Source organism: Lycium ferocissimum, chromosome 11 (assembly GCF_029784015.1).
Source record: "Lycium ferocissimum isolate CSIRO_LF1 chromosome 11, AGI_CSIRO_Lferr_CH_V1, whole genome shotgun sequence".
NCBI lineage: Eukaryota > Viridiplantae > Streptophyta > Magnoliopsida > Solanales > Solanaceae > Lycium > Lycium ferocissimum.
The window spans coordinates 45,406,213-45,429,903 of NC_081352.1; the positions used below are offsets into that span (position 1 = coordinate 45,406,213).

The window sequence follows — 23,691 nt, forward strand, 5'->3', positions numbered from 1 at the left end:
AATAAACAACTTGCTTGTGCAGAAAGTCTACTAGTGCACCAAATGTTGGAGAGACATTATCAGTTACTCATGTGGCTTACGTCTACCTTATCAAGCCGACATATATTAGTTCCAAAAATAGTAGGGATTTCTAAACATAATTTTGTCTGTTAACTTTCAACAGGAAATGGATTTTATCTGAGCACAGTGAGGAGCATATGATAACTTCTTTTTACCGGTCACATTGTAGGACAGTGGTACAAAATTTTAGCATGTAGGCGCGCTATGATCTTAAATTTCTAAGAAAAAATAGATGTGTAAGTACTAGAAGATAGTTCTCTACCACTCGTTCTGCCACCTCCAGCCGCAAGTGGCACAAGATATGTTTGCAGAACTCATCTTGATTATGGCAAAAACCTCATTTAGAACCGATAGGACTCCTAATTCTCAACGTGGGAAATATGATCAGCTTTGAAGTTGACAAATCAGAATATAAACCAAACACTGCTTTGAGAACAAAGAAAGGGAAAGAAGAAAACAAAAACTAACCACACCAATAAGCTCCTTTATCTCTTTATCCCCAATTCCAAATATCAAGAAATCAAATCACCACATGATGTTAATTCAAGAATACAAATGCTGTTCATTTTCAAAACTTTTGATCCTAATAATAGCTGATGACTCTGGAAAGGTTAGACTGACTTAAATTTGGAATAAAGTACAATTGCTATATTGTATCAAGATAATTTCCTCCTTACTTGAATTTTTTTTACAAGTAATAAAATATTGAACGAGGACGAATCAAATGACTTTGAACAAACACTTAGGGAAAATCAACACTAAAGAGAGTTGTATCAGGAAAATTTGAGACTCCATGCTCATTTTTCAAGTGTTGATCAATGACATTAATGTCAAAGAATGCGTGTGTATATAAACACTGAACACATGTATTTGAAAGGTTATTCTACGCTATTAGTATTCCGTATAAACATATGAGTGAATATTTCCTATGTTTAATTAAGTTATAAGCTGTTTGTCAGCTGCGTATTTTCAGGAGGATTAGTGAATACAGCTAGAGTAAAAGAGTGGACTGCGGTTTCAATAGTTCACTTTCAAATGAAGAATAGTCACGTGCTGGAGATGCGGCCTTTAGAAGGGTATCTTAAACTGAGTGGATTGCTTTGAGGAGAAGAAGCAGTGTTTCCTCCATTGGACTTTTTGACCTCTGTCAATTCCGTCCCCTGCGTGGGACAGGGGAAGGAAGTGTCCTTAGAAATCAACAATATATTACTACCGTGTTTTAGTTTAACTGGATATAAAATTTAAAAAATAAAAAGAGACTTTTGAGTCTCGTGCTCCTAAATTAAATATGTATGTAAGACTTAAACCGGGATGGAAGAGGGAGTATTCTGAGTCCGTGACTTTTGTGGGTTAAAAAAAAAAAAAATTGAACCAAAATAGCACAAAAATAAATAAATACAAAACTAAGTTTCACGCACGAAAGGCCAACAAAAGTCGCCCCTCCTCCTTCCCCACCACGGTGCCCCAGTTTTCAAAAAAAAAAAAAAAAGACCCGCCATTAAAGGCGATTTCAGTGGTCCCCAAGGCCCAAAAATGTCATTTTCGTTTTGTTTTTCAACCCGAAAGTCAATATTCTTGGTATATTGAAGTGTAGGAACAAGTTTCTAAGGTTGGATTTCAAAATAGAGCGGCGTAGAACTCATTTGGAAAACTCAAAAAAAGCTTCAATCTAGGTATTTCATTACGAATTTTTTATTACATTGTTAAATATATTATTACCCTAAGCATGATCATTGTGTAACTGTTGCGGATTTCGGAAAAAAAAAAACTTTTGCGCTTTTTTTTTTTTTTTTTTTTTTTTGCGTTTTTGGGGCTGTTTGGAACTGCCCCTTTTTTTAATTTTTTTATTTGTTTATTTGTTGTTAATTATTTATTAATTGTTTATTTAGTACTTGTTAATTGTTAGATTAGCGACTTAAGTATTTGTTAATTGTTAGATTAGCTATTTCAATTGTTAGACTAGCTAATTATTTATTTAGTTTTGTTAAGCCAATTGTTTATTTGTTAATAATTTGTTAATTGTTTGATTAGTTAGTTAATTGTTTATTTATTAAATATATGATAATAATTTGTTAATTGTTTGATTAGTTAGTTCATTGTTTATTTATTAATTGTTTATGCTAATTGTTTGCTAGCTAATTGTTAATTATTTGACTTATTAATTATTAATTTTTATATTTTAGGGTTGAAAACCCTTAGTTTAGGATTGTTTGCTAGCTACTTGTTAATGATTGATTTAAAATGCGTAAAACAGATGGATCACCACAATATTTATATTTTAGGATTGAAAACCCTTGGTTTAGGATTGAAAACCCTTAGTTTAGGATTGTTTGCTAGCTACTTGTTAATGATTGATTTAAAATGCGTAAAACAGATGGATCACCAAATCCTTAATATAATTTTCGATAAAAGATTATATAACTAATATTACTTGTTAATGATTGATTTAAAATGCGTAAAACAGATGGATCACTACCCTCTTGATCCGGGGCCCTTCGACCGAGAGGTACTATATCTTCAGCCGGAGCATAGGTCGCAGCATATATGGACATCCGACCTACAGCCTGAGGCTCAGGTCCGTACCCGGTTAGGGGACTCAACATGAGAGATCTTAGCTGCTCCCCCTCCACATCCTCGCGTCTTGGATATACTACGTCGGGGCGGTATCTACCGGTGCGTCGAAGTTGGTCGAGTACAGCACGATAGGTCACTAGTGACGGCCTTGATCGAGTGGTGGCGATCGGAGCCGCACACATTTCATCTCCGCACCGGTGAGGCTACTATTACCCTCCAGGATGTGGAGGTCATTTATGGGCTACAGGTTAATGGACACCCATTGTATATTGAGGAACCTCATGAGTTAACTAGGCTCACCGGTTTCGCGACTCCGCCTGATGATTTTTCTAGCCAGAGTCGGCTTTTGTTGTCGACCCTTTATGCTCACTTGCGCCTCATAGACATACAGCATCCGATTGGAGAGGACACGCCTCAGGCTGATGTTGACCGACGTGCGCGTCTATACCTACTCATCATATTCGGGGTCATCCTATTCCCGAACATTTCGGGTTCGCATGTGAGCTTAAGGTATCTTCGGTATATCAATGATCTCGCCGAGTTAGGATGTTATAGTTGGCGCCGCCGTGCCGGGCTACGTATCGAGGATTCACCGATGTTCTATGGGCACGAGGGTAGAGGTCCCTGCATTTTGCTCGCTCCTTCAGGTAATGTATTTAAGTGTGTGTAATTAAACGCAAAATATTTTTTTTTCAAACGATGACTGATAAAACATTTTTTTAATGACTATATCAGATATGGGTGTGGACTAGGTTGAGACCTTTTCAGCCCACACCAGCTTACCCTCCCGCTGACTATCTTGCTGTATCGATGCCATACGCGCGGAGATGGTCGCAAGGCGTACGCCGATGTGCGGAGACGCACCCGCACCCTTCTCCCGTTTAGGATCGCCAGGACCGCATGACGGCGCGTACGGTATGTTCATATTTTGGATCCACACGCTAGACCACATAGCTTCTATTTTAGTATTTTATTGTTAACTAGTTCAATTCTTTTTACAGGCTTTTATATGGACGCCGTATGATCATATTTTGGATGAGCTGCCAGCGTTTTGTAGGGCTGGTCAGCACATGTGGATATCGCGGTGTCCATTGATACATAGGGATATCGTTGAGTATAACGCGCCCGACCGCGTGTTACGTCAGTTTGGGTATATAAAGAATATACCTGCGGCTACGGATTAGGAGCATAACCACTGTGTGAGGGATGAGCGTGCGGGCGCCGATGATGCATAGCAGCTCCATATGCAGCAGCAGGTCCAGAGTTGGGATGCGAGGATGACAAGCCTAGCGATGGTCGGACATGACACTCCGATCCATGTGTACATGGAGTGGTACATGCGAATCACTCGCATCATCATTGGCAACCCCACTAGGCGTCGTCCAAATGGCCTAGGACACGTAGCTCTCGCAGGAGGGTATAAGGCGCTGGTAAGTTTTATTAGTCTTAAATTTAATCCATCGTCTTATGTACTACTTTACAAATTTATTCAATTGTAAATATTTGCAAACATATGCAAGTACGGACCATTCAGACGATGCGTTATGAGAGCATTGCCCGTACGGAGGCCCTCGAGACAGCGGAGTATGCAGCACGGATGATTGAGCTTGCCGAGACTGGTATGCGACAGGCACATGACTTTGAGTGTCTCGGTGAGCGTGTTACCGGTGCCAAACCTCGGCCCCCCCCCCCCCCCTCAGGCAACAGGTGGTCGTGGTCGCCGAGGAGCGGTGGCCGTCAGCGCAGGTGATAAGGCTGATGAGGCTGCTCGCTTGGCCCCGAGATCCCGTCGAGTTCTTACCGCCGTCGACTACGTATATCCCATCGACGACTTCTTCCCGACCGTCGACTTCACAGACACCTCTGTATACGCCGGACCCTTTATCAAATTATGTTCCCTGACCTTCATTTCCATATCCACCGCCGTGGTCCACATTGTGGCGAGCGCCGCTCGTGATTCTTATGTGGTGGCCTACATCTGGACTTCGACAACATATTCGAGGACTTCGTGTTTGATACAGCACCATTTGCAGCTCCGGCACCATCTGCATCTCCTGCTCCGGGGGCTGCTCAGGAACCCTCTTACCAGGCATCTCAGGAGGCCGTCAACACACAAGTTTGATTTTTAGAATAAAATAATTTATTAAATATTTTTTATGTGTTATTTCATGTTTAGTTTAGAATAAATCTAAACTAAATTGTTTATATGTTATTTCAGGTTCATTCTTCTACGCCTGTGGACCCATCTCCGGCTCCAGCTACAGCTCCGGGGCCCACTCAGGAGACCGTTGAGGAGCCAGCTTAGGAGCCCTCTCACCAGCCATCTCAGGAGGCCGTCGACACACAGGTTTGATTTTTACAATAAAATAAAATAATTTATTAATTATTTATTTCATGTTTAGTTTACGATAAATCTAAACTAAATTGTTTATATGTTATTTCAGGTTCATTCTTCTGCGCCTGCGGACAGGTCTCCTAATGAGATTGACAAGATTCCTGATGCTGTTGTCCCACTCCCACCGCTTACCGTCATCTCTCATGAAGCATAAGGCGAACGGTGGTCCGGTCGAAAGAAGGGAAGGAAGGGAAGCAAGGATGATCATGCCATAGAGCATGTACAGATTAAGAAGAGGAAGGGAGATGGAAATGATGGTGAGGGTGGTGGGGGTGGTGGGGTTGACCTTAGGCCTAGCCGTACTCTAAAGGCTCCCAGATATGGGATTTGAGATTGTGTATTTGTAAATAAAGTGTACATTTTATGTTAATATTATATATATTTTTTGTTATTATTTTCTTAATGATAATTAGTTATCTTAGTCTTTATTGTCAATTAATAATAAATCGTGCGACGTCCTAAATTAATCAAAACACTATAAAATATGACACTTAAACCTAAAGATAACAAGTTTCCAAATAAAGAAAACTTACTTCGGGGTACTTTAGAACCCCTAAAACGATGATCCAAACATTTAGGTGTACTTGATGTAATGAGCCGACATTATTGTACGCAAAAAAAGATATTAAGTTCTATATAAAATATTGATATTCTGGCATTTTGAAACATGACTAATCTTCAGTCAAAGTACAGAAAAAACGTTAATTTTTTAAAAAAATTGGCCAAAGAACAAAGGCAGGGGGCAGCTTTTGTTGCCCTCTTTCACGCACGAATTTCGTGCGTGAAACTTAGTTTTGTATTTATTTATTTATTTGTGCTATTTTGATTCAACTTTCTTTTTTTTAACCCACAAAAGTCACGGACTCAAGTACTCTGTTTCTTCTATTTTACGTGGCCCTAGTATTATTTGAGTAAACCTTTTTTCCTTTTGACCACAATTTTCTTATAAAATTTAATTAAATTATTAAATATTCATGTGATTTATGTTAGTACTTTTTTATGTAGTTCTAAATATGAAATTTTCGAAAGAATTTAAAAGTCTAGGTCTAGATTCGTAAAAAATACGTTGTTTCATCCTCATATTTCGAACTTCGTAAAATGGAATGGGGGAAAATACACATTGGACATATTTTTCCTTTAATTATTTATTGAGAAGAATGAGTGCTTATCATAAAAATAAAAACGTATAATGGATCGAGGGCAATTCGCAGAATTGCCCTTCTTTTGGGGTGGTCTTTAAATTTTGCCCCTCATATTTGAAATCTTTAAATTTTGCCCTTCGGCTAAAACCCATGGGTTCCAGGTTCGAACCCCCACTCAGTCAAAAATTTTAAAAAAAATCGCAAGGCAGAGTTTAAATTTCGCTATGCCCCCACCGGCATACACTTGTTAAGGAATTACTAAAGTTATGCCGGACCCGACATACTTATGCCTTATGGGCGGACTTGGCATAATTATGTCAGTCCGCATAACTTTGGTAATTCCTTCACAAGTTTATGCTGGGTCCAGCATACTTATGGGCAAACTTTTAGTTAAGCCTTAACTAAAAGTCTTTTCCTAGTTATGCCTTATGGGGCAGATTTTTAGTTAAGGCATAACTAAAAGTATGCCCCATAAGGCATAACTTTTCCTTAAGACATAGACTTTGTCTTATAAGGCAAATTTTTAGTTATGCCTTAAGGAAAAGTTCCGCCTTATGGGGCATACTTTTAGTTATGCCTTATGGGGCATACTTTTAGTTGTGCCTTAACTAAAAGTCTACCCCATAAGGCATAACTAGGAAAAAACTTTTAGTTAAGGCTTAATTAAAAGTTTTCCCATTAAAAGTTTGCCCATAAGTATGCCGGACCCGGCATAAACTTGTTAAGGAATTACCAAAATTATCACTGCGGACCTAAGCATACTTATGCCAAGTCCGCCCATAAGGCATGAGTATGCCGGTCCAAGATAACTTTGGTAATTTCATAACAGTGTATGCCGGGTCCGCAGACACACACAACCCAAACCTTGCCTTGCAATTTTTTTTTTTTTAATTTATGCTTGAGCAGGGGTTCGAACCCAGAACCTCATGATTTCTGCGTGAACGCTCAGGGTTGCAACGCGAAGGGCAAAAATTAAAGACCAGCAATATGAGGAAAGACCACAAATATGAGGGGCAAAATTTAAAGTTCACCCCAAAAGAAGGGCAATCCGCGCAAAAAAATGATGGATCGATACAATTACAGGGTAAATCACACTTAAAAACCCTATATCTTATAAGAAAAGATGCATCCACTTTTTAAAGGTAAATACTTATTTGTACTTGGTATTACACTCAACTAGTAAATACATGACATGTGTTTTGGAACACACAATTATCATGACTAATTAATGTATATTTTTATTTTATTAAATTAAATAACTATGGTAAGCTGCATTGGTTTGATGTAAACACCTGATGCAGATTAATAGTTACTTTCTTTTTAAACCTCGGACTCACCTTTGCTTATGCCTCCAGGGGCGGATCTACAGCCCATTGAGGGTGCTCACTCGAACACCCTCGGCAAAAAATTACACTGTATGCATAAGGTATTTTATGTCTTATGTACATATATAGATTTTGAACACACTGAACACAATAGTAGGGGTTGGTTTAGTGGTTTAGGGGGTTCAAAATTTACCTTGAGGTTCCAAGTTAAGCCTCGGGCACTATATTTTTATTTTTCGAACCCACTCAGAGAATATCCTAGATCCGCCACTATATGCCTCCATCTGATCTTATTTGTGGGTCATACTTTAGTTGGTTGTGATATCAAAATGAGTTATATCCAGGGACGGACCTACATGGTGGGGTGGGGTGGGGTGGGGGGGCACGTGTCCCCCTTAACTTCTAGAAAAACTCTGTATATATGTGTATATACCTTGAAAAACTACCATATATTTTAAGAGGACCCCTCAAAAATATCTGTTGAAGTGGGTCAGTTGGTAAGCATGCCCCTTAGCTCCTTATGCATAAGCGAGCGACCCAAGTTCGAGTCCAGACTACAACATTTTTTTAAGATGACAGTTAAAAAAAAAAAAAAGGAACAAAACATGTTGCTGGCAGGTTTTGAACAAGGAACCTAACGTGTATAACTTGACACCAAACCACCAGGCCAGCGAGCAAGTTCTAAACAATTACACCATTTCATTTATATATTTTATACATCGGTTCTATGGGTGTTTAACAAAATTTTCAAATGATGCGATGTTGCAGAAAATTGTGATTAGAGACGGACCCAGGATTTGAAGTCGGTGCTTCGACTAACGTGCATCTTCCTTTGATGATGCCCCCGTCGTCTTAAAATCCTGGGTCCGCCTCTGGTTATATCTAATAGGAATTTGTCTAAAAATGAAGATAAAATCAACTTTTTAGAACTGTAAATTCTTTTGGATGAAAAAATTGACACAATGATACCTTTGTTATAGTAATAGGCAAAAACCTTTTTTATTTCTCAAAGAAAGTTAAAATAAATTTGGAGCAGCCCAAATAAAACATTTGGAGCAGCCCAAATAAAACACTAGGACAGTGACGATGAAACAGAGGGAGTATTAGGCTATTGTATGTGCTTCTCAATTTTTTCAATTAGCGTTGGCAATTAAGTGGCCTAGGCAAGTTTGATTTTCCTCTTGGGTATGATATAAAAGATACTCTTTCACACAATAACCAGGGTTGGAGCTTCTAGATAAACAGGACTAAATGATATGTAAAAAGTTTGGCCTTTATCCTGATGGATAGTAATTGTAGTCTGTCCATCCTTAACGGACCCGTTGCTTCCATTGAGAGGTCAGCTTCATTCAAGAAGATTTTAGTTTCTGAGAATGTGGTGGGCTGGTGGCATACTTGGATAGTTGGATAGTGCATCTTCCATAGGGTTACATTTCCTATAACAAATACCATGTTGTTGAGTTTTTTGTTGATCTACTCCACCTTCATCAGCTTTCAAGGAACTCTTGTGTTGCCAAGAATCTGTTCGTAGCCGCAGACCATAGGAAATGAGGCAACTTGCTCTTTTCTTTTTCCTAAATGAGACTAGATCGCCACGGGCCCAACACTTCGGATTATAGTGTATACATGTATATGTAGTTGTGTTTAGATAGTGATAATATATATATATATATATATATATATATATATATATATATATATATATATATATATATATATATAATAAAGTTTTAGATACGGAGCACAAACTAAAATGTTATATTAATCGTATTTTGAACATAGTATATATATATACTATGTTCAAAATACGATTAATATAACATTTTAGTTTGTGCTTCGTATCTAAAACTTTATTATATTCGTGTTTGCTACAAAAATTTATTAATATTTTTTAAAAGAGAAGACTTGTTTAAAAGAAAACTATTTTCCTCTCTTTGAGATAAAATAATAGCAATATTTAAGCATCAGTTGATATTTTCAATTTTAATTCAATTAATTTAAAGGTGTAAAATACTTATTATTTTTTATCAAATTTTGATTTGGATAATTCTAATTCAAATTATTAAATTAATTTTACATGTTTAAAACGAAACAAAGTAGAAATTGATTTTCTATTTAAACGAAGAAATGCTATTTTTTAATTTTTGGTAAATATTCTCGGTTTAGCTCATTTTAGTTGTCATGTTGTCTTTTGCATGGTTTTTTAAGGAAACGTGAATTAGAATTATAATTTGACTAATTTACCTTATTCATTATTTGATATTAATCTCTTTTCACATTTATTAGAGTAAGAATAAAAATAAAAAAGTAATTAAATTGTATCTTATTTTTTAAATATATATATTTTAAGTATATTTATTTTAGTAAACATAACAAATAAATGACATGGCGGAATAGCAAATACAGCAATTAAATATTTTGAAGAAGAATAATAATATGGGGTCCATGTTTTTTGCTGTGCAATAATTTCATTTGCTCCCACTAATGGGTTAATATGCATGTGACAATGAATCTACTATTATTGACTTGATGGGGATACTTTGGGAATTACATGAATATTGTTTGATTTTTTAATATATGGGGTGCACGTTTTTTTTTTTTTTTACGTTGCCTTTTTTTTTTTTTTAAATATGGGGTCCACTTTTTTTTTCATGAGTTTGGAGAGGGTGGGACCCACTTTTTTTTTTATGAGTTTGGAGAGGGTGGGGTCCACCTTTTTTCTTTTAATATTGCTTGGCGTTTTTAGTGTGGGGTCCACTTTTTTTTTTTTTTTAAGAGTGACAGATTTTATGGGTAAACGATGACGTTTATATATAGTAGAAAAATAGAAATATAATAAAGTATTTCTATCCACTTTTTAGAAGAGTTGGTAATATAAAGTATAAAACGTCATTTTTTTGCCCTTAAATAAAAAAGTGGGACCGAACACGGACGACGATCTTGCCTCTATAAACCGGCTCTTCTATATAGTAGTAATAGTAAAGTAATACATATAATTTTTTTTTATCAAATTTTGATTTGGATAATTCTAATTCAAATTATTATATTAATTTTACATGTTTAAAATGAAACAAAGTAGAAATTTGATTTTCTATTTAAATGAAGAACTTCTATTTTTTAATTTTTAGTAAATATTTTTCGTTTAACTCATTTTAATTCTCATGTTATTTTTTACACGGTTTTTTAAGGAAACGTCAATTAGAATTATAATTTCACTAATTTACCTTATTAATTATTTGATCTCCATTTAATTTTTTTTTATGACATTAATCTCTTTTCACATTTATTAGAGTAAGGAAAAAATGAAAAAGTAATTAAATTCTATCTTATTTTAATATATAAGTATTTTAAGTATGTTGTTGTACAATAATTTCATTTGCTCCCACTAATGGGTTGATACGCATGTGGCAATGAATCCATCATTATTGATTAATTGTTTGATTTTTTAATATAGGATGCACTTTTTTTTTTAACATTGTTTATTTTTTTAATATGAGATTCACTTTTTCTTTTTTTTAATATTGCTTGATTTTGTTAATATGGGGTCCACTTTTTTTTTCTTGTGAGTTTGGAGGTGGTGGGTTCCACTTTTTTTTCTTCTTTTTTTTTTTTAATACTGGTTGGTGTTTAATATGGGGCCCACATTTTTTTTAATATTAGTTGTTGTTTAATATATATGGGGCCCACAATTTTTATTTTTATTTTTAAATTGGAACGGACGACGAAAAAGTTGAGCCAACCGGCTCTTCTATATAGTAAATATTGCTTGATTTTGTTAATATGGGGTCCACTTTTTTTTCCCTTGAGTTTGGAGGTGGTGAGTTCCACTTTTTTTTTTTAATACTGGTTGGTGTTTAATATGGGGCCCACATTTTTTTTTAATATTAGTTGTTGTTTAATATATATGGGGCCCACAATTATTTTTTTTTAAATTGGAACGGACGACGAAAAAGTTGAGCCAACCGGCTCTTCTATATAGTACAATTTTTTTTAATATTAGTTGTTGTTTAATATATATGGGGCTCACAATTTTTTTTTTTTTTTTTAAATTTGAATGGACGACGAAAAAGTTGAGCCAACCGGCTCTTCTATATAGTACAATTTTTTTTTAATATTAGTTGTTGTTTAATATATATGGGGCCCACAATTTTAATTTTTTTTTTTTTAAATAGGAACGGACGACGGAAAAATTGAGCCAACCGGCTCTTCTATACAGTACAAATACAAATACAAATACAAATTCACGTTTGTTGATTTGCGGCAAATTTCTGCCTTTTAAATATTGTTAAAGGCCAAAGTTAGTCAAAATAAGTGTGGGTGGGCCTACTAATTATCCCAACATGATGTCTTTTCCCTCTTAAAAGTTACTTAACGTGACTACAATAAAACAAAATAACCCGTAAAAGTTATGGTGGGATTGTTAGAATTCCAGTCACCTTTAATCAGAATTATTGGGTTTAAGTATTAAAAATGAAAAAAATTAGGTAAAATTTATAAGTAGCTAATTTTCGACTTTTATAGCGCTATTATTATGAAGTCAAAATTTCACAGGTGAAATTGTTCTGGAGTTCCACCGGTAGAATTTGAAATTTCATGACTATTTTTCATAGACAAGGCCAAAAAAAGGCCAACACATGCATTTTTAATGAAAAAATATGGTAGGAAACGCTTCCCTGTTCAATAGACCTTACGAAGTGCGATTTTAGATTAGCCGCGCTCCAAAAAGAGTAATTTAAACCGAGTGAGGGAAATAAACAATATTTTAGCTTTTTTGTCACTTGAATAATCAATTAAGTCTTCCTTTTTTTTTTTTTTTTTTTTTTACCACTGTGAATAGTTGGGAAAAAAGTCATTGTTAATAGCCTTACAAGGTGGCTTTTCCCAACTAGTCCCCTCTTCAAATCTATCGCGTGAAATAAATTTTCGATTGTATACATTTTCATAATCCCCGTCATGGTTGTCTACATAAGTTAATTATTCTCCAGTAGTCAGCACAAATTTCATGCATGTTATATATCATCTTTTTGGTCTTCCCACTTAACTTTGACTTAATCAGTCACCTAGCTAAATCCAAATTTATCCATCATCATATATAACTCATTCGTGGTCCTTAATGTAAAACAATTTCAATTCTCAATTCGTATATCTTAGACACATATACACACAAATGACTTTTAAAGCTAATGAAATTTAAGGCATAAACATAAAAATGGAGCTACTCAACATAAAAGTATCTTAAAAGCTAATTAAAAAATCAAATACAATTTTCAGTTATTTGATCCATTACTCATCACTGGATGAGAAGGATGAAACAGAAAAGGTAAAGAAACTATTACAAGCCTGAACTTATTCAACGCCGGTGCACTCTAAAACAAGTGGAGCAAGCACTATTAAAGCAAAATTTCAGAGTTATTTTAGAGGAGACACATAAGGAGTAGCGATCAGGTAAAGATCATTCTCTCTTCTAGCAGATATTCCATTTGCCTCAGTCATGTCCAAATCCCTTGCATTAATTCCTTCTGGAAGTGTCCAATCAAAATTGCAAAGCAAATGGGCTAACGGCAGAGTAATAAGAGCTAAACCAAATTGTATTCCTGGACAAATTCGTCTTCCCGCTCCAAAGGGAAGAAACTGAAAGTGATTTCCATTAAACTCAATAGAATTGTTCTCAAATCTCTCGGGTATAAAACATTCAGGATCTTCCCAGCTCTCGGGATCTCTTCCAATTGCCCACACATTAACCATGACTTTGCTTTTCAACGGTATAGTGAATCCATCTATCTGTGTTTCCTCCCTGCATTCTCGCGGGACCAGCAAAGGTGTTGGAGGATGTAACCTGAGTGTCTCTTTGACCACTAATTTGAGGTAATTAAGCTTTTCAAGATCAGTATCATCATTACATGTTTTCTTTCTCTTAAAGACTTCTCTCACTTCTGCTTGTGCTTTTTCCATGACACTCGGACTTCTCATCAATTCTGATAATGCCCAAATAACCGTTGAAGATGATGTGTCAGATCCTGCTACGAACATATCCTACGCGAAATATGGTCAAACGAGTAAGTAACTATACATCACATTACTTTCATGGAACACCCTCAAAATTGCGTTTTACCTTTTTAAAATTGTCGAATAAATTTTTATTTGACATAAAGCTAATATTCTGAAAAAAACTAGTGAAACTTTGGTTTCATTAATATTAGAAAGACCAAAAGCTAAGAAGACACAAAAAAGTTATGGTACTAGTCGTTAACAAATTATAATGGCAGTGAAGTCTAAACAGTTTGAGAAGTAGTACATGATGCATGTGGTCCTTTTTAGGTTTTCGATAGAAAAATTACAAGGTTTAGATATTTTGTAAAATAAAAAAGACAATGGGAAAAGGAATACACTTACAAGAATAACTGCTTTGATGTTGTCATTTGTTAGGGAAACTGGAAATTCGCCTCTCTCCATGACTCTTAAAAAAACATCGACCAAATTTTCAACTCCAGACTCACCATTACAACTTCTTCCATTTGTGTGGTTCTCTCTATGCACATTGATAATGTTGTCTAAGACTACGTCTATCTTATTACGAGCTTTCATTAGTTTAGATTCCATCCCACTAAGCCCATGTAGAAATTTTTTCGAAGGGAACAGATCAGCCAGCTCGAATCCACCGGATAATGATTGTGCTTGATGAATCAATTTTATCAACTCATTTTGATCTTTACACACGTTCCCAAATGCTGACCTACATGTCGCAGCATTCATAAACCATAAAAGCTTTTCTGCTAAGTTGATTGGCGACTCTAAGTCCATCGATCTGATGGATGATAGGAGATTTGAGAGCTCATCTTGTCGAATTGGGCTGAAGGATTTGACCATCTTGGCACTAAGTAGCTCCAGGACAGTCAATTTACGCATATGTCTCCAGTAATCACCATATGGAGAAAAGGCAATGTCCTTACAGTTGTAACAAATAATTTTCCCCATCATGGTTTCTGGCCTAGATGCCAAAACGTGGTCATGAGTTTTTAGGATTTTTTTGGCCATGTGTGAGGAAGATACAACTACTGTGGGAACTTCCCCGAGCTGTAAGTACATAATGGGGCCATATTTTTGTGATAAGTTTTTGAGAACTCGATGTGGTAGTCCACTCGTCAAGTGATGCACACTTCCAATAATAGGTAGCCTCCACGGGCCCGGAGGCAGTAAGGTTTTCGACTTCCTCCATTTTTGAACTAGAAGGAAGAGGAAGGACATGCATAGCAAGAAAGAAATCAAATATTGAAACTCCATCTTATTAAGTACAGGAAAGAAAGGTAATTAACTCGAGTTGATGAATTTTCCAGTTTTTAGATGGCTACTTATATAGAGGGTAATGATCAGAAACTGTTCATTAAGTTGAGTTTCCAGGTTGGACCAAAATAAGACCACTAGGGCAAATCCAAATAAGCCATCAGGTTGAAAAACTATAAAGATTGCTGATTATAAACAAATATAATGGATTCACTCACATGAGTTACAACACGTGCTATATATATTATTGAATCTATGATATTGCTTATAGGGATATGTTCGTCTAGAAGGTGAGCATAATAACTCGTGGTTCAAAGATAGTTTAACAAATATGATATGTTCCAAAAACTGTTACGTATACCAAAAGAATAGTATTCTCATGAAAACATTTTACATAGTATGCCAGTCTTTTGTTGACTTGTCTTGACCCTTAATATTGCCACCTAATTCTATCAATTGGATCTTGGAGACGTAAAGACTACTCCCTTCATTTTAATTTATATGGGTATTGTTTAATTGAACACGCAATTAATAATATTATTTTTATAAAATTTATGATTTAAAACAGTCTTAAATATTATGACCGACTTTGGATTGCACTTTTTGCTTTCATTTTCTAAAATTGTTAGAACTATTAAAATTTAAAAAAGAGAAAAGAGAAAATTACTTCTTTTCAGTAAAGACAACGTTCCAACCCTTGTTCCCTAGCTATCAGAAGAGCCCTAGTTTACGTGGTACAACAGTTAACATCCTTGTGAAAGCGTGATAGCAAGCTCTCAGAAGAACCCTAGCTTACGTGGTACAACAGTACATCCTTCTGAAAGCGCGAGAGCAAGTGAATCAACAACGGTACATTTGTTATTGTATCAATTATTGAACAGTACGTTTCTTTAACCTAATTCAAGATTATAATTCATGTATGTATGTATAGTGTTTTATCTATGCTATAGTTGTCAATAAAGTATCTTCTAGAATTGGTATTAATATTAAAACCATCATAGTTAGAGATTAATACACATGTTCGATCTTGAGTTAAAATAAATAAATTTATGCTTGCTTTGAAAGTCGTTTGTTGTCCCAAAAAATATCCCGATGATGACGAACACAGTTTTTAGTGAAGTTGTGATTGCTACGAAATTTCATGCTAAGTTAAAAAACTGTTGAACAATGGGTTATAATTATATGGTAAAATTACTCAAATGACTACCTTATGGTAGTTTTCTATCATTTATAACTATTCTTTTAAATATTACCATTTGTAGCTATGTTTTCCCAAATTAAGGTATTTTTTCGGATGTATTTGATGCGTGTAAATTCATAGAAACACAGTAAAAAAGAAAACATATCCCTTGATTTTAGGCCATAACGGTGGGATCATTTAATTAGTTATTAATTGGTATTTTTTACCATATTCTTCCACAAAATCAGATTTTAGATATCTTTTTTATAACCGTTTTCTATTCCTTCATCCAATCTTCAACATTCAAACGTAAAACATCAAAAATTCAAAATTTGAAAACATTCAACAGCCAATGTATTTGAAGTTTTCAATATTGATTTTGTTTTTTATTTACCCATGTATTTGATAGCATAACTAATGTATTTGAAGTTTCCAATCAAACTCCATGTTTTTTATATTAAATATCATGTATTTGTGTGAGTAACAATTTGCATCACCCATGTATTTAGTGGTAATGTATTTGAAGTTTTCAATATTGATTTCGTTTTTTATTTACCCATGTATTTGATAGCATAACTAATGTATTTGAAGTTTTAAATCAAACCCCATGTATTTTATATTAAATCTCATGCATCTGTGTGAGTAACAATTTGCATCACCCATGGATTTGATGGGATTAATTTGAACAAAATACATAAATATCTAGAAAACTTACCATGTATTTGTATCACCCGTGTATTTGAAACTAGATGAACTGATGGAATTAATTTGAACAAAATACACAAATATATAGAAAAACTTACAAAAATACACCACCAACCACAACAATAGGTAGTTATATCAAAGAACATACACAAATACATATATTTTTCATCTTCTCAAAACCCTAAAAAACTTTCTCAAAACCCTAAAAAACTTGTTGATTGGTGAGAATGGAAGTGAATTTTTTGCAGAAGGGGGAAGAGAGGAAGAAGACGACTATTTCACTGGGCATTCACAGATTCTTTCCTTTTTTAAAAGGTAAGAATTTATGAAAAAGGAGAGAAAATGGTAATGTATATTAAGTGATTAATATTGTTACCATTAAAAGGGGATATGGGATTGGGGGTGCTAATTTTTAGGTGTATTTGTGAAATGATAATTGAAAGTTACTGTGTAGCTATAATAGTTAAATTAGAAAAGTATTTAGTTATTATTAGTAATTAAAATAAAAGGTAGTTATTACCACTAATTATGTATTAGAAGTACTGTAACGCGTAAAAATTCCTAATTATACTGCAAAGTAAATTGAAGAAGAGAGAAGAAAAGAACCCGCCAGGGCTGGTGGCTGGCAGCAAGAAAGAAAAATATTAAAGAAGGTTCTTGTTGGTGGCGGCAACATCTTTTGTTTTTAGGGTGTGTTCGGTATGAAGCCGAACATGAAAAAATAAGTAAGAAATTCACTTATTTTCCATTGCCCAACCGAACATGAGAAAATAAGTAGAAGTTCACTTATTTTCCAAGAACACATTTTCCAGAGAAACATTTTTTTTTAAAAACATTTTCCTCCACACCGAACACACCCTCAGTCTATTGAGTTTTTTTATTCATCATGTGATTTATATGTTGAATCATAACCTTCAAAAAAATGCTCTTGGCTTCACGTGAAAGGGTTTCAGCTGTAATTATAATTTTCTTTTGAAGTAGATTAGAATCTTTATCTATTCCTTGATTAAGTGAAACCTTACTCTCTTTAAGTTACACTGTGGCGAGACTAACAAGTGTAAAATTAATTGGACAATCGCCATTCTCTATTTTGTGACAGTAGGTTAAAAATTACTCATTTGAGTTGATTGAGTGATCGACCGTGACAAAATGAATTGACCGTTGGTTTAATCAAAATATATATTTAAGACAATAAAGGGGTTTAATCATATGGGCTTTATTTTATCTCACATGTATGATATTTGTTGGGGCAATTTGCAAGATTACCTTTGCTGGGGTGGTCTTTAATTTTTACCCCTCAAAATGGTGATCTTTAAATTATGCCCTTCAGGCAGAATTTATATAGCACAGGCAGAATTTTTGCTCATGCAAATTTTGCCTTGCGAAATTCTACCTTACGATTTTTTTTTATTTTATATACTAAGTTGGGGTTCGAACCCACAATCTCGGGGTGTTAGGCGAGGGGTACAAATTAAAGATTACCAATTTGAAGGGCAAAAATCAAAGACCACTGCAAATGAAGGGCAATCCGCGCAAAAAAAAAAAAAAAGTATTTATTTTAATCTATCCGTTTTGAAGTGAAGGGGGTTTGACTAGACTCCTACCATATGAATAGCATATAGAACAAAATATTATAAATAAAGGGAGGGGGATATAAAACCGAATCTCCGTAAATGTAAGCATTTATCCTAGATAAATTATACATGACCTGGTAAAAATTTGCCAAACCATTCTCTCAATTTTGGTATATAAACCAGAATTTTGTCAATATCATAACGGCCAACCGCAAAAAGAGTTTTAAGGAATTGATCACCAAAATTAACAGATTAAACTCTGAATAAACCACATATATACAATAATCGTCAATTCAGAGCTTCTCTATACATTTTTTATTGCAACAAATGATGCTGTAAAAGAGAGAATGATGAATGATAAATAAATGATGTGGCAAAAGCTGCAAATTTGAGCGACTTGTGCTTAACACTTTCTTTCGGGACATACAGATGGAGTTGTCTATAAGTGTTACTACTATATAACATAGTATTTCTTTGATGAAAATTCAAGTGATCCAGCAGAGTCAAATGAGCAACTGCATGACCATTGATGAAGCAAAAAGCAGGGCATACACCATATCTTGGATGTAGACTCCTGAAACGCAAGAAATATTAGTTAGGCTTAGATACAATTATATGCTGCATGTTATTGGCCTACAAATAAATTTGGAGAGAACCAACTTTCTTCATTAGAAAATTTATGACACTAGAAGAACAGGAATAGATGAGTAACATCTAATTCTACCAGCCGCGATTCCAGATTAGTCGAGTCAGTTAGTTTCATATATTGGATGCCTGGAGCCAAAAAAAAAAAAATACTGTATCATCTAGTTTATTGATGATGCAGACTGAAAATTGTACAACTGATGGTTGAGACCTTCTGGCATAATGCAAATAATGAAAAGTTCAAGAAATTCTTCTTGTAGCTCTCTAGTTGTGATATGTCTCTAGAAATTCTCAATAGGAATCCAACTTTACCACTCTTTCTTGTTCCAAAACTTTCTTAAATTTGGAGAAATTATAACTAAGTATTCTGCTTGAAGATGTTGTTTCCTTCATTGGACACTAATGTTTTGGACATCTAGTTCAAATATCTCCTTGACAAATCTATTAACATTCTAGCAGCCTCACTGACAGATTCAATATCAACAAAGTTGGCCATTTTAGAACTGCTCATGACCTTGTCCATGACCAAAAGAATGAATTTGACTAAAATTCTCTATCCACCCCCAACGAGCAATACTTAAACTATGGAGTACACAGTAAAGGAATTATTGAAGTTGAAGCTCTAATTTTTGACATTTCATGCTGGTGAAGTATGAAAGCAATAGGCTAAGGGCCTGTCTAGTTCGGATCATTTTGCCTAATTTAATCAGTATTTACTGTTAAATCAGCTTCATTAAACATATTCGCTATTGTCTGGAAAGGCCAATTTTTTGAACTACTAACAACATATTTAGCTGATGTATGTGAATTGTGATTATAAGTTTGAATGAGTTAACTAACAAATTATTTACAATCAGAAACGCGTTCTAAACAAATCGGGCAATTAGAGTTAGGTTTCTACTGAGAGATACAAGGCTGTAGCTATTGTGCCATACCTTTACTGAGCTGAGAGGATGTTGCCTTGGGAAGTTCTGGAAGTACAACAGCTGCAAAACCATTTTGTTGTTATCAAAGTAAACGACACTTTTTTTACGAGGGCATAATCAGAAGGAGAGGAAAAGGAAAGTTCAAAGATCTTTGCAATTGTAAAGGAAGCTTATTTCTCTATCTCAGTCAAAGTAATCTGAAGGGCAAATTAAAGTTGTACATACTCTTGTTGCAGGTAGAAACAGCACGAGAATATGTTGAGGACCAAGGAGCTGCCACATTGTCATTAAGATCACAAATGAAGCCAATTCCTGAAGTCTGGTCATATGTTAAATCTGTAGGCGAGCTCGGCAAGAGGCATCCCGATTCTACAGTAAATTACAACAAAAAATCAGCCAAACATGAGAACGAATGACAATGAACCTACACGACGATTGCAGTTCTCTAAAGATACAAATATCATTCAATTATTGAGCAGAAAGAAATATCATCATTCATTCATGTTGCATATGTTAAACAATGTTGTTCCTAATAAAAGGAGTAAATTATATGCCTAGACAAGGAAGTGTATTGGCAACAAATGATATGTTATGCGCCAGAAAAAAAGAAAAAAAAAATCCATGATGAGTTCAACCTGTCAAATAAACCAACTCCAGACTGCTGAAGTTTGTCCCATACTTCCGAAGGATCAAGATTAAACTAGTAATCTATGAATGAAATCAGATAGTCCGACTCAATTTACTTTCCCGTGTCTTCTACTTTATGTGGCAACATATGATTATAAAGACCGTTCTATAATTTAGAGTAATTCATTACCTTTTTCATCGACTGGTGCATCAGAATGTGGCAAATGGAATCCAGGGTTCCGCACAGTAAGAACAAATTGAACACCCAAACAATGTCAATAATCTAATCAGTAACAAGAGAAAATCATTGCAGGATGAACAGATGCTGCAAAAGAACTGACCTTGAATAGAAAAATCCTTGAGATTTACATGGCAAAGGTCAAAAATATTACTGATGATATTTTCTTCTTGCAACTTCTTGCCAAGCAATGTAGCACAATTTAAAGCTTGGAGATTTGTAACAAAGCTCTGCTGTTGCAAGCGCGACAAGTAACTATTCATTGCGTTGCAGCAGGACGTTTCATTACTTGTTACCTCTCCACATTCTTTGGAAATGTTCTTTATGTCCGGAAACACCAACGGACATGCTAATAGTTCAGAAAGAAAAATAAGCCTGAATTAATCATCCCAAAACATCTACGTTTAAATTAAATATGACACGTTATGCATCGTATCACTCACAAGTTTTAGATGACAAAGTTAAATTGTTTAAATTTCACATTTTCTCGTGCTAGAGGCCGAAAAATATTAGGCAGACTTGTATGATTCAACTTGTAGCTTCCAGTTTCCTATTGTTTGATAGGTGTTTGAAAGGAAAAATCCCAAAGAGCCCAGCTATAAAGCAGTTTTGTCTAAAATAATACTATCTGGTGTCAAAATGATATTATTATCGGATAATCACCTTTTTGGACCGCCCTAAAAAATAATAGCCAAAAATGTATATGATCCGTATACTAAGTCTAAATACACATATAATATATGTATTATACATAAATATATATATATATATATATATATATAATAAACATAATCAGTGTATATGCGACTCGCGCCCGTAGTTAATTTCGGCAGACGGGCCAAAATGAAAAAATCCTTATTATTATTGCTTTAAGTTCCACATTCCTGCACTTACATTTGTTTATATCACAGCTTGAAAGTACTCTGATGATTCTATTAGCTGAAGAAGGATCAAATTTGCTGGCCAGCCATCGTAATATAATGCTCTTACAGTCACTTACAGGAGTTGATTTCTCTGCCAAAGCGAGGGTGGCACTCACATTTTTGTGCCTGAAAGCTAACACTTCAGCTGCATCTGATATAGCATTTTGGCAAACTTGGTTACAGCACTCAGTAGTTGGATCTATTTTTTCACAAGCAGCCAGCAAAGATGAGGTATCTAAAGTGCTTTCGATTTCGTTAATATCTATAACAGGACAAGATGATTCTGTGAGATTGGAGATATCCACTGAACAAATGTCAAGAAGTTTCTCACTGGCACCTTGACTTTCTAGAATTTGTTCAACATCTGATAGGCAATGCCTAGCATGAGTCACATTCAGTGCAAGCCTTTGTGATTCACTACTGGCCTGTCCTACAAGAACTACTAGGCTAGCATCAAATTGAGGACAACATACCACATTGGCAAGATATGGAGCAAGTGAAGACCAACAATCTGTTGCTGTTGTTCGCAAAATACTATCTGCTGCGGAAAAATTGAATGCACAATGTCCTGAAAAAGTTGAAAGGCAGATGAAATCATCAGTAACCTTTATATAAACTAACTGAAATAGTACTTGTTAGAACAACCCCTATGTCGTATTGGACGCTCACTATCACGAGAAGCCTAAATTATGGACAAGCAATTAAGCAAAGGTGAACGAGATAGAAAGGACCCTTTTTCCTTTGCCATCTAAATCGTCCAGTCTGCGTGATATTTTACGAATGTGACATTCTTCGATTTGAGGACTAAATGTTTGTAAAAGTTTCTGTTGTGAATACCTGATAACTTTGGCACGCCAGTGTATGTAAATGGCATTGGCATCAACGGTGAAGGTGCTAAAGAAGGCAACATAGCTTCCGGAGCAATGCTAGGAGAGATGTTTGGAGAGGCCTCATGATTACTTTTACTTAATAAATAAGAGTCCAGAGTATCACTATCTTGAGTGCACAGAGATCCATGAAATCCTGAAACTGAGACACAGTTCATAGAGATCACATGAATGATTAAACATCAGCTGGAGATAAGTCTATCATAGCAAATGGAAATCCAAAGGGCTGTGAGTTCAATCATGACGCACATCGTGGTGTTGTTTTTCAGCATGAAGGTCATCATGTTGGTGTCTTAAAAATAAACAACTTGCTTATGCACATTGCTATTAGTCCACCGAATGTTGAAGAGACCTGCATTATCAGTTACTCACGTTCCTTACGCTCACTCTAGCTCTATCTTATCACACCTGTATATTAGTTCCATTAATAGTAGGAATATCTAATTATAATTTGTTGGTTCTGTCAACAAGAAAATTTATTTCATCCAAGGATAATGAGGAGCAGATGATAACTTCTTTTAAACAGTCATAATGTAGAACAGGCACACGAAATATGAGTGTGTAGGAGCGTACTGTGCTCATAAATTTCTAAGAAGATCACAGATATCTAAGTACCAGAAGATAGTTCTCTAGTAATCAATCTGCTACTTCCTCCCCCAAGTGGCACAATAAGATATGTTTGCAGAACTCATCTTAATTTAGACAAAAACCTTATTTAGAATAGATAAGATTCCTAATTCTTAACGTCGGAAATATGATCAACTTTGAGTTGACAAATCCAATATATACCGAACATTGCATTGAGAACAAAAGAAAGGAAAAGTAGAAAACAAAAACCAACATCATCATCAAGTAATTAAGCTCCTTTATCTCTTAATAACCAATTCTAAATATCAAGAGAGCACCACATGATGTTAACTCAATGATACAATGCTCTCCATTTTAAAAACTTTTCATCCTATTATGGCTGATGACTCTAGAAAGGTTAAGACTGACTTAAAGTACATATTTCCTCCTTACTTGAATATTTTTACAAGTAATAAAAGCATCAAACGATGACGAATCAAATGACATTGAGAAAAAACTTACAGAAAAGCAACACTAGAGAGACTTGAATCAGGAGAACTTGAGACTCTCTACTCATTTTTTAAGTTTTGATCACTAACGTTAATGGCAAAGAATGCGTGTGTATATAAACACAGAATATAT

General features: G+C 35.0%; 2 protein-coding genes across 2 annotated transcripts; both read right to left on the reverse strand.

Annotated features, from left to right (window-relative positions):
• Positions 1–12,905: 12,905 nt before the first annotated feature.
• Positions 12,906–14,777, reverse strand: LOC132037203 (premnaspirodiene oxygenase-like). Its single transcript, XM_059427677.1, has 2 exons — positions 13,890–14,777; positions 12,906–13,529 (listed from the first exon to the last, which is right to left on the reverse strand). The coding sequence occupies exons 1-2, from the start codon at positions 14,775–14,777 to the stop codon at positions 12,906–12,908; spliced, it is 1,512 nt and encodes a 503-aa protein (XP_059283660.1).
• A 3,893-nt stretch (positions 14,778–18,670) lies between these two features.
• Positions 18,671–23,691, reverse strand: LOC132036616 (uncharacterized GPI-anchored protein At1g61900-like). The gene is made up of 8 exons (XM_059426987.1): positions 23,572–23,691; positions 22,433–22,624; positions 21,567–22,163; positions 20,776–21,021; positions 20,625–20,636; positions 20,033–20,176; positions 19,817–19,867; positions 18,671–18,810 (listed from the first exon to the last, which is right to left on the reverse strand). The coding sequence occupies exons 1-8, from the start codon at positions 23,624–23,626 to the stop codon at positions 18,740–18,742; spliced, it is 1,368 nt and encodes a 455-aa protein (XP_059282970.1). The 5' UTR covers positions 23,627–23,691; the 3' UTR covers positions 18,671–18,739.

Bases quoted from the DNA above. Each gene is read 5' to 3' on its own strand.
- LOC132037203 (XM_059427677.1), bottom strand. From the start codon at position 14,777: ATGGAGTTTCAATATTTGATTTCTTTCTTGCTATGCATGTCCTTCCTC. The intron at 13,530-13,889 runs GTAAGTGTATTC...TATTTCGCGTAG, and splicing joins ACATCAAAGCAGTTATTCTT to GATATGTTCGTAGCAGGATC.
- LOC132036616 (XM_059426987.1), bottom strand. From the start codon at position 23,626: ATGAGTAGAGAGTCTCAAGTTCTCCTGATTCAAGTCTCTCTAGTGTTG. The intron at 22,625-23,571 runs GTAAGTTTTTTC...ACTGTGTCTCAG, and splicing joins CTCTCTAGTGTTGCTTTTCT to TTTCAGGATTTCATGGATCT. The intron at 21,022-21,566 runs GTAAGTGCAGGA...CTGAACTATTAG, and splicing joins AAGCTGTGATATAAACAAAT to CATGTCCGTTGGTGTTTCCG.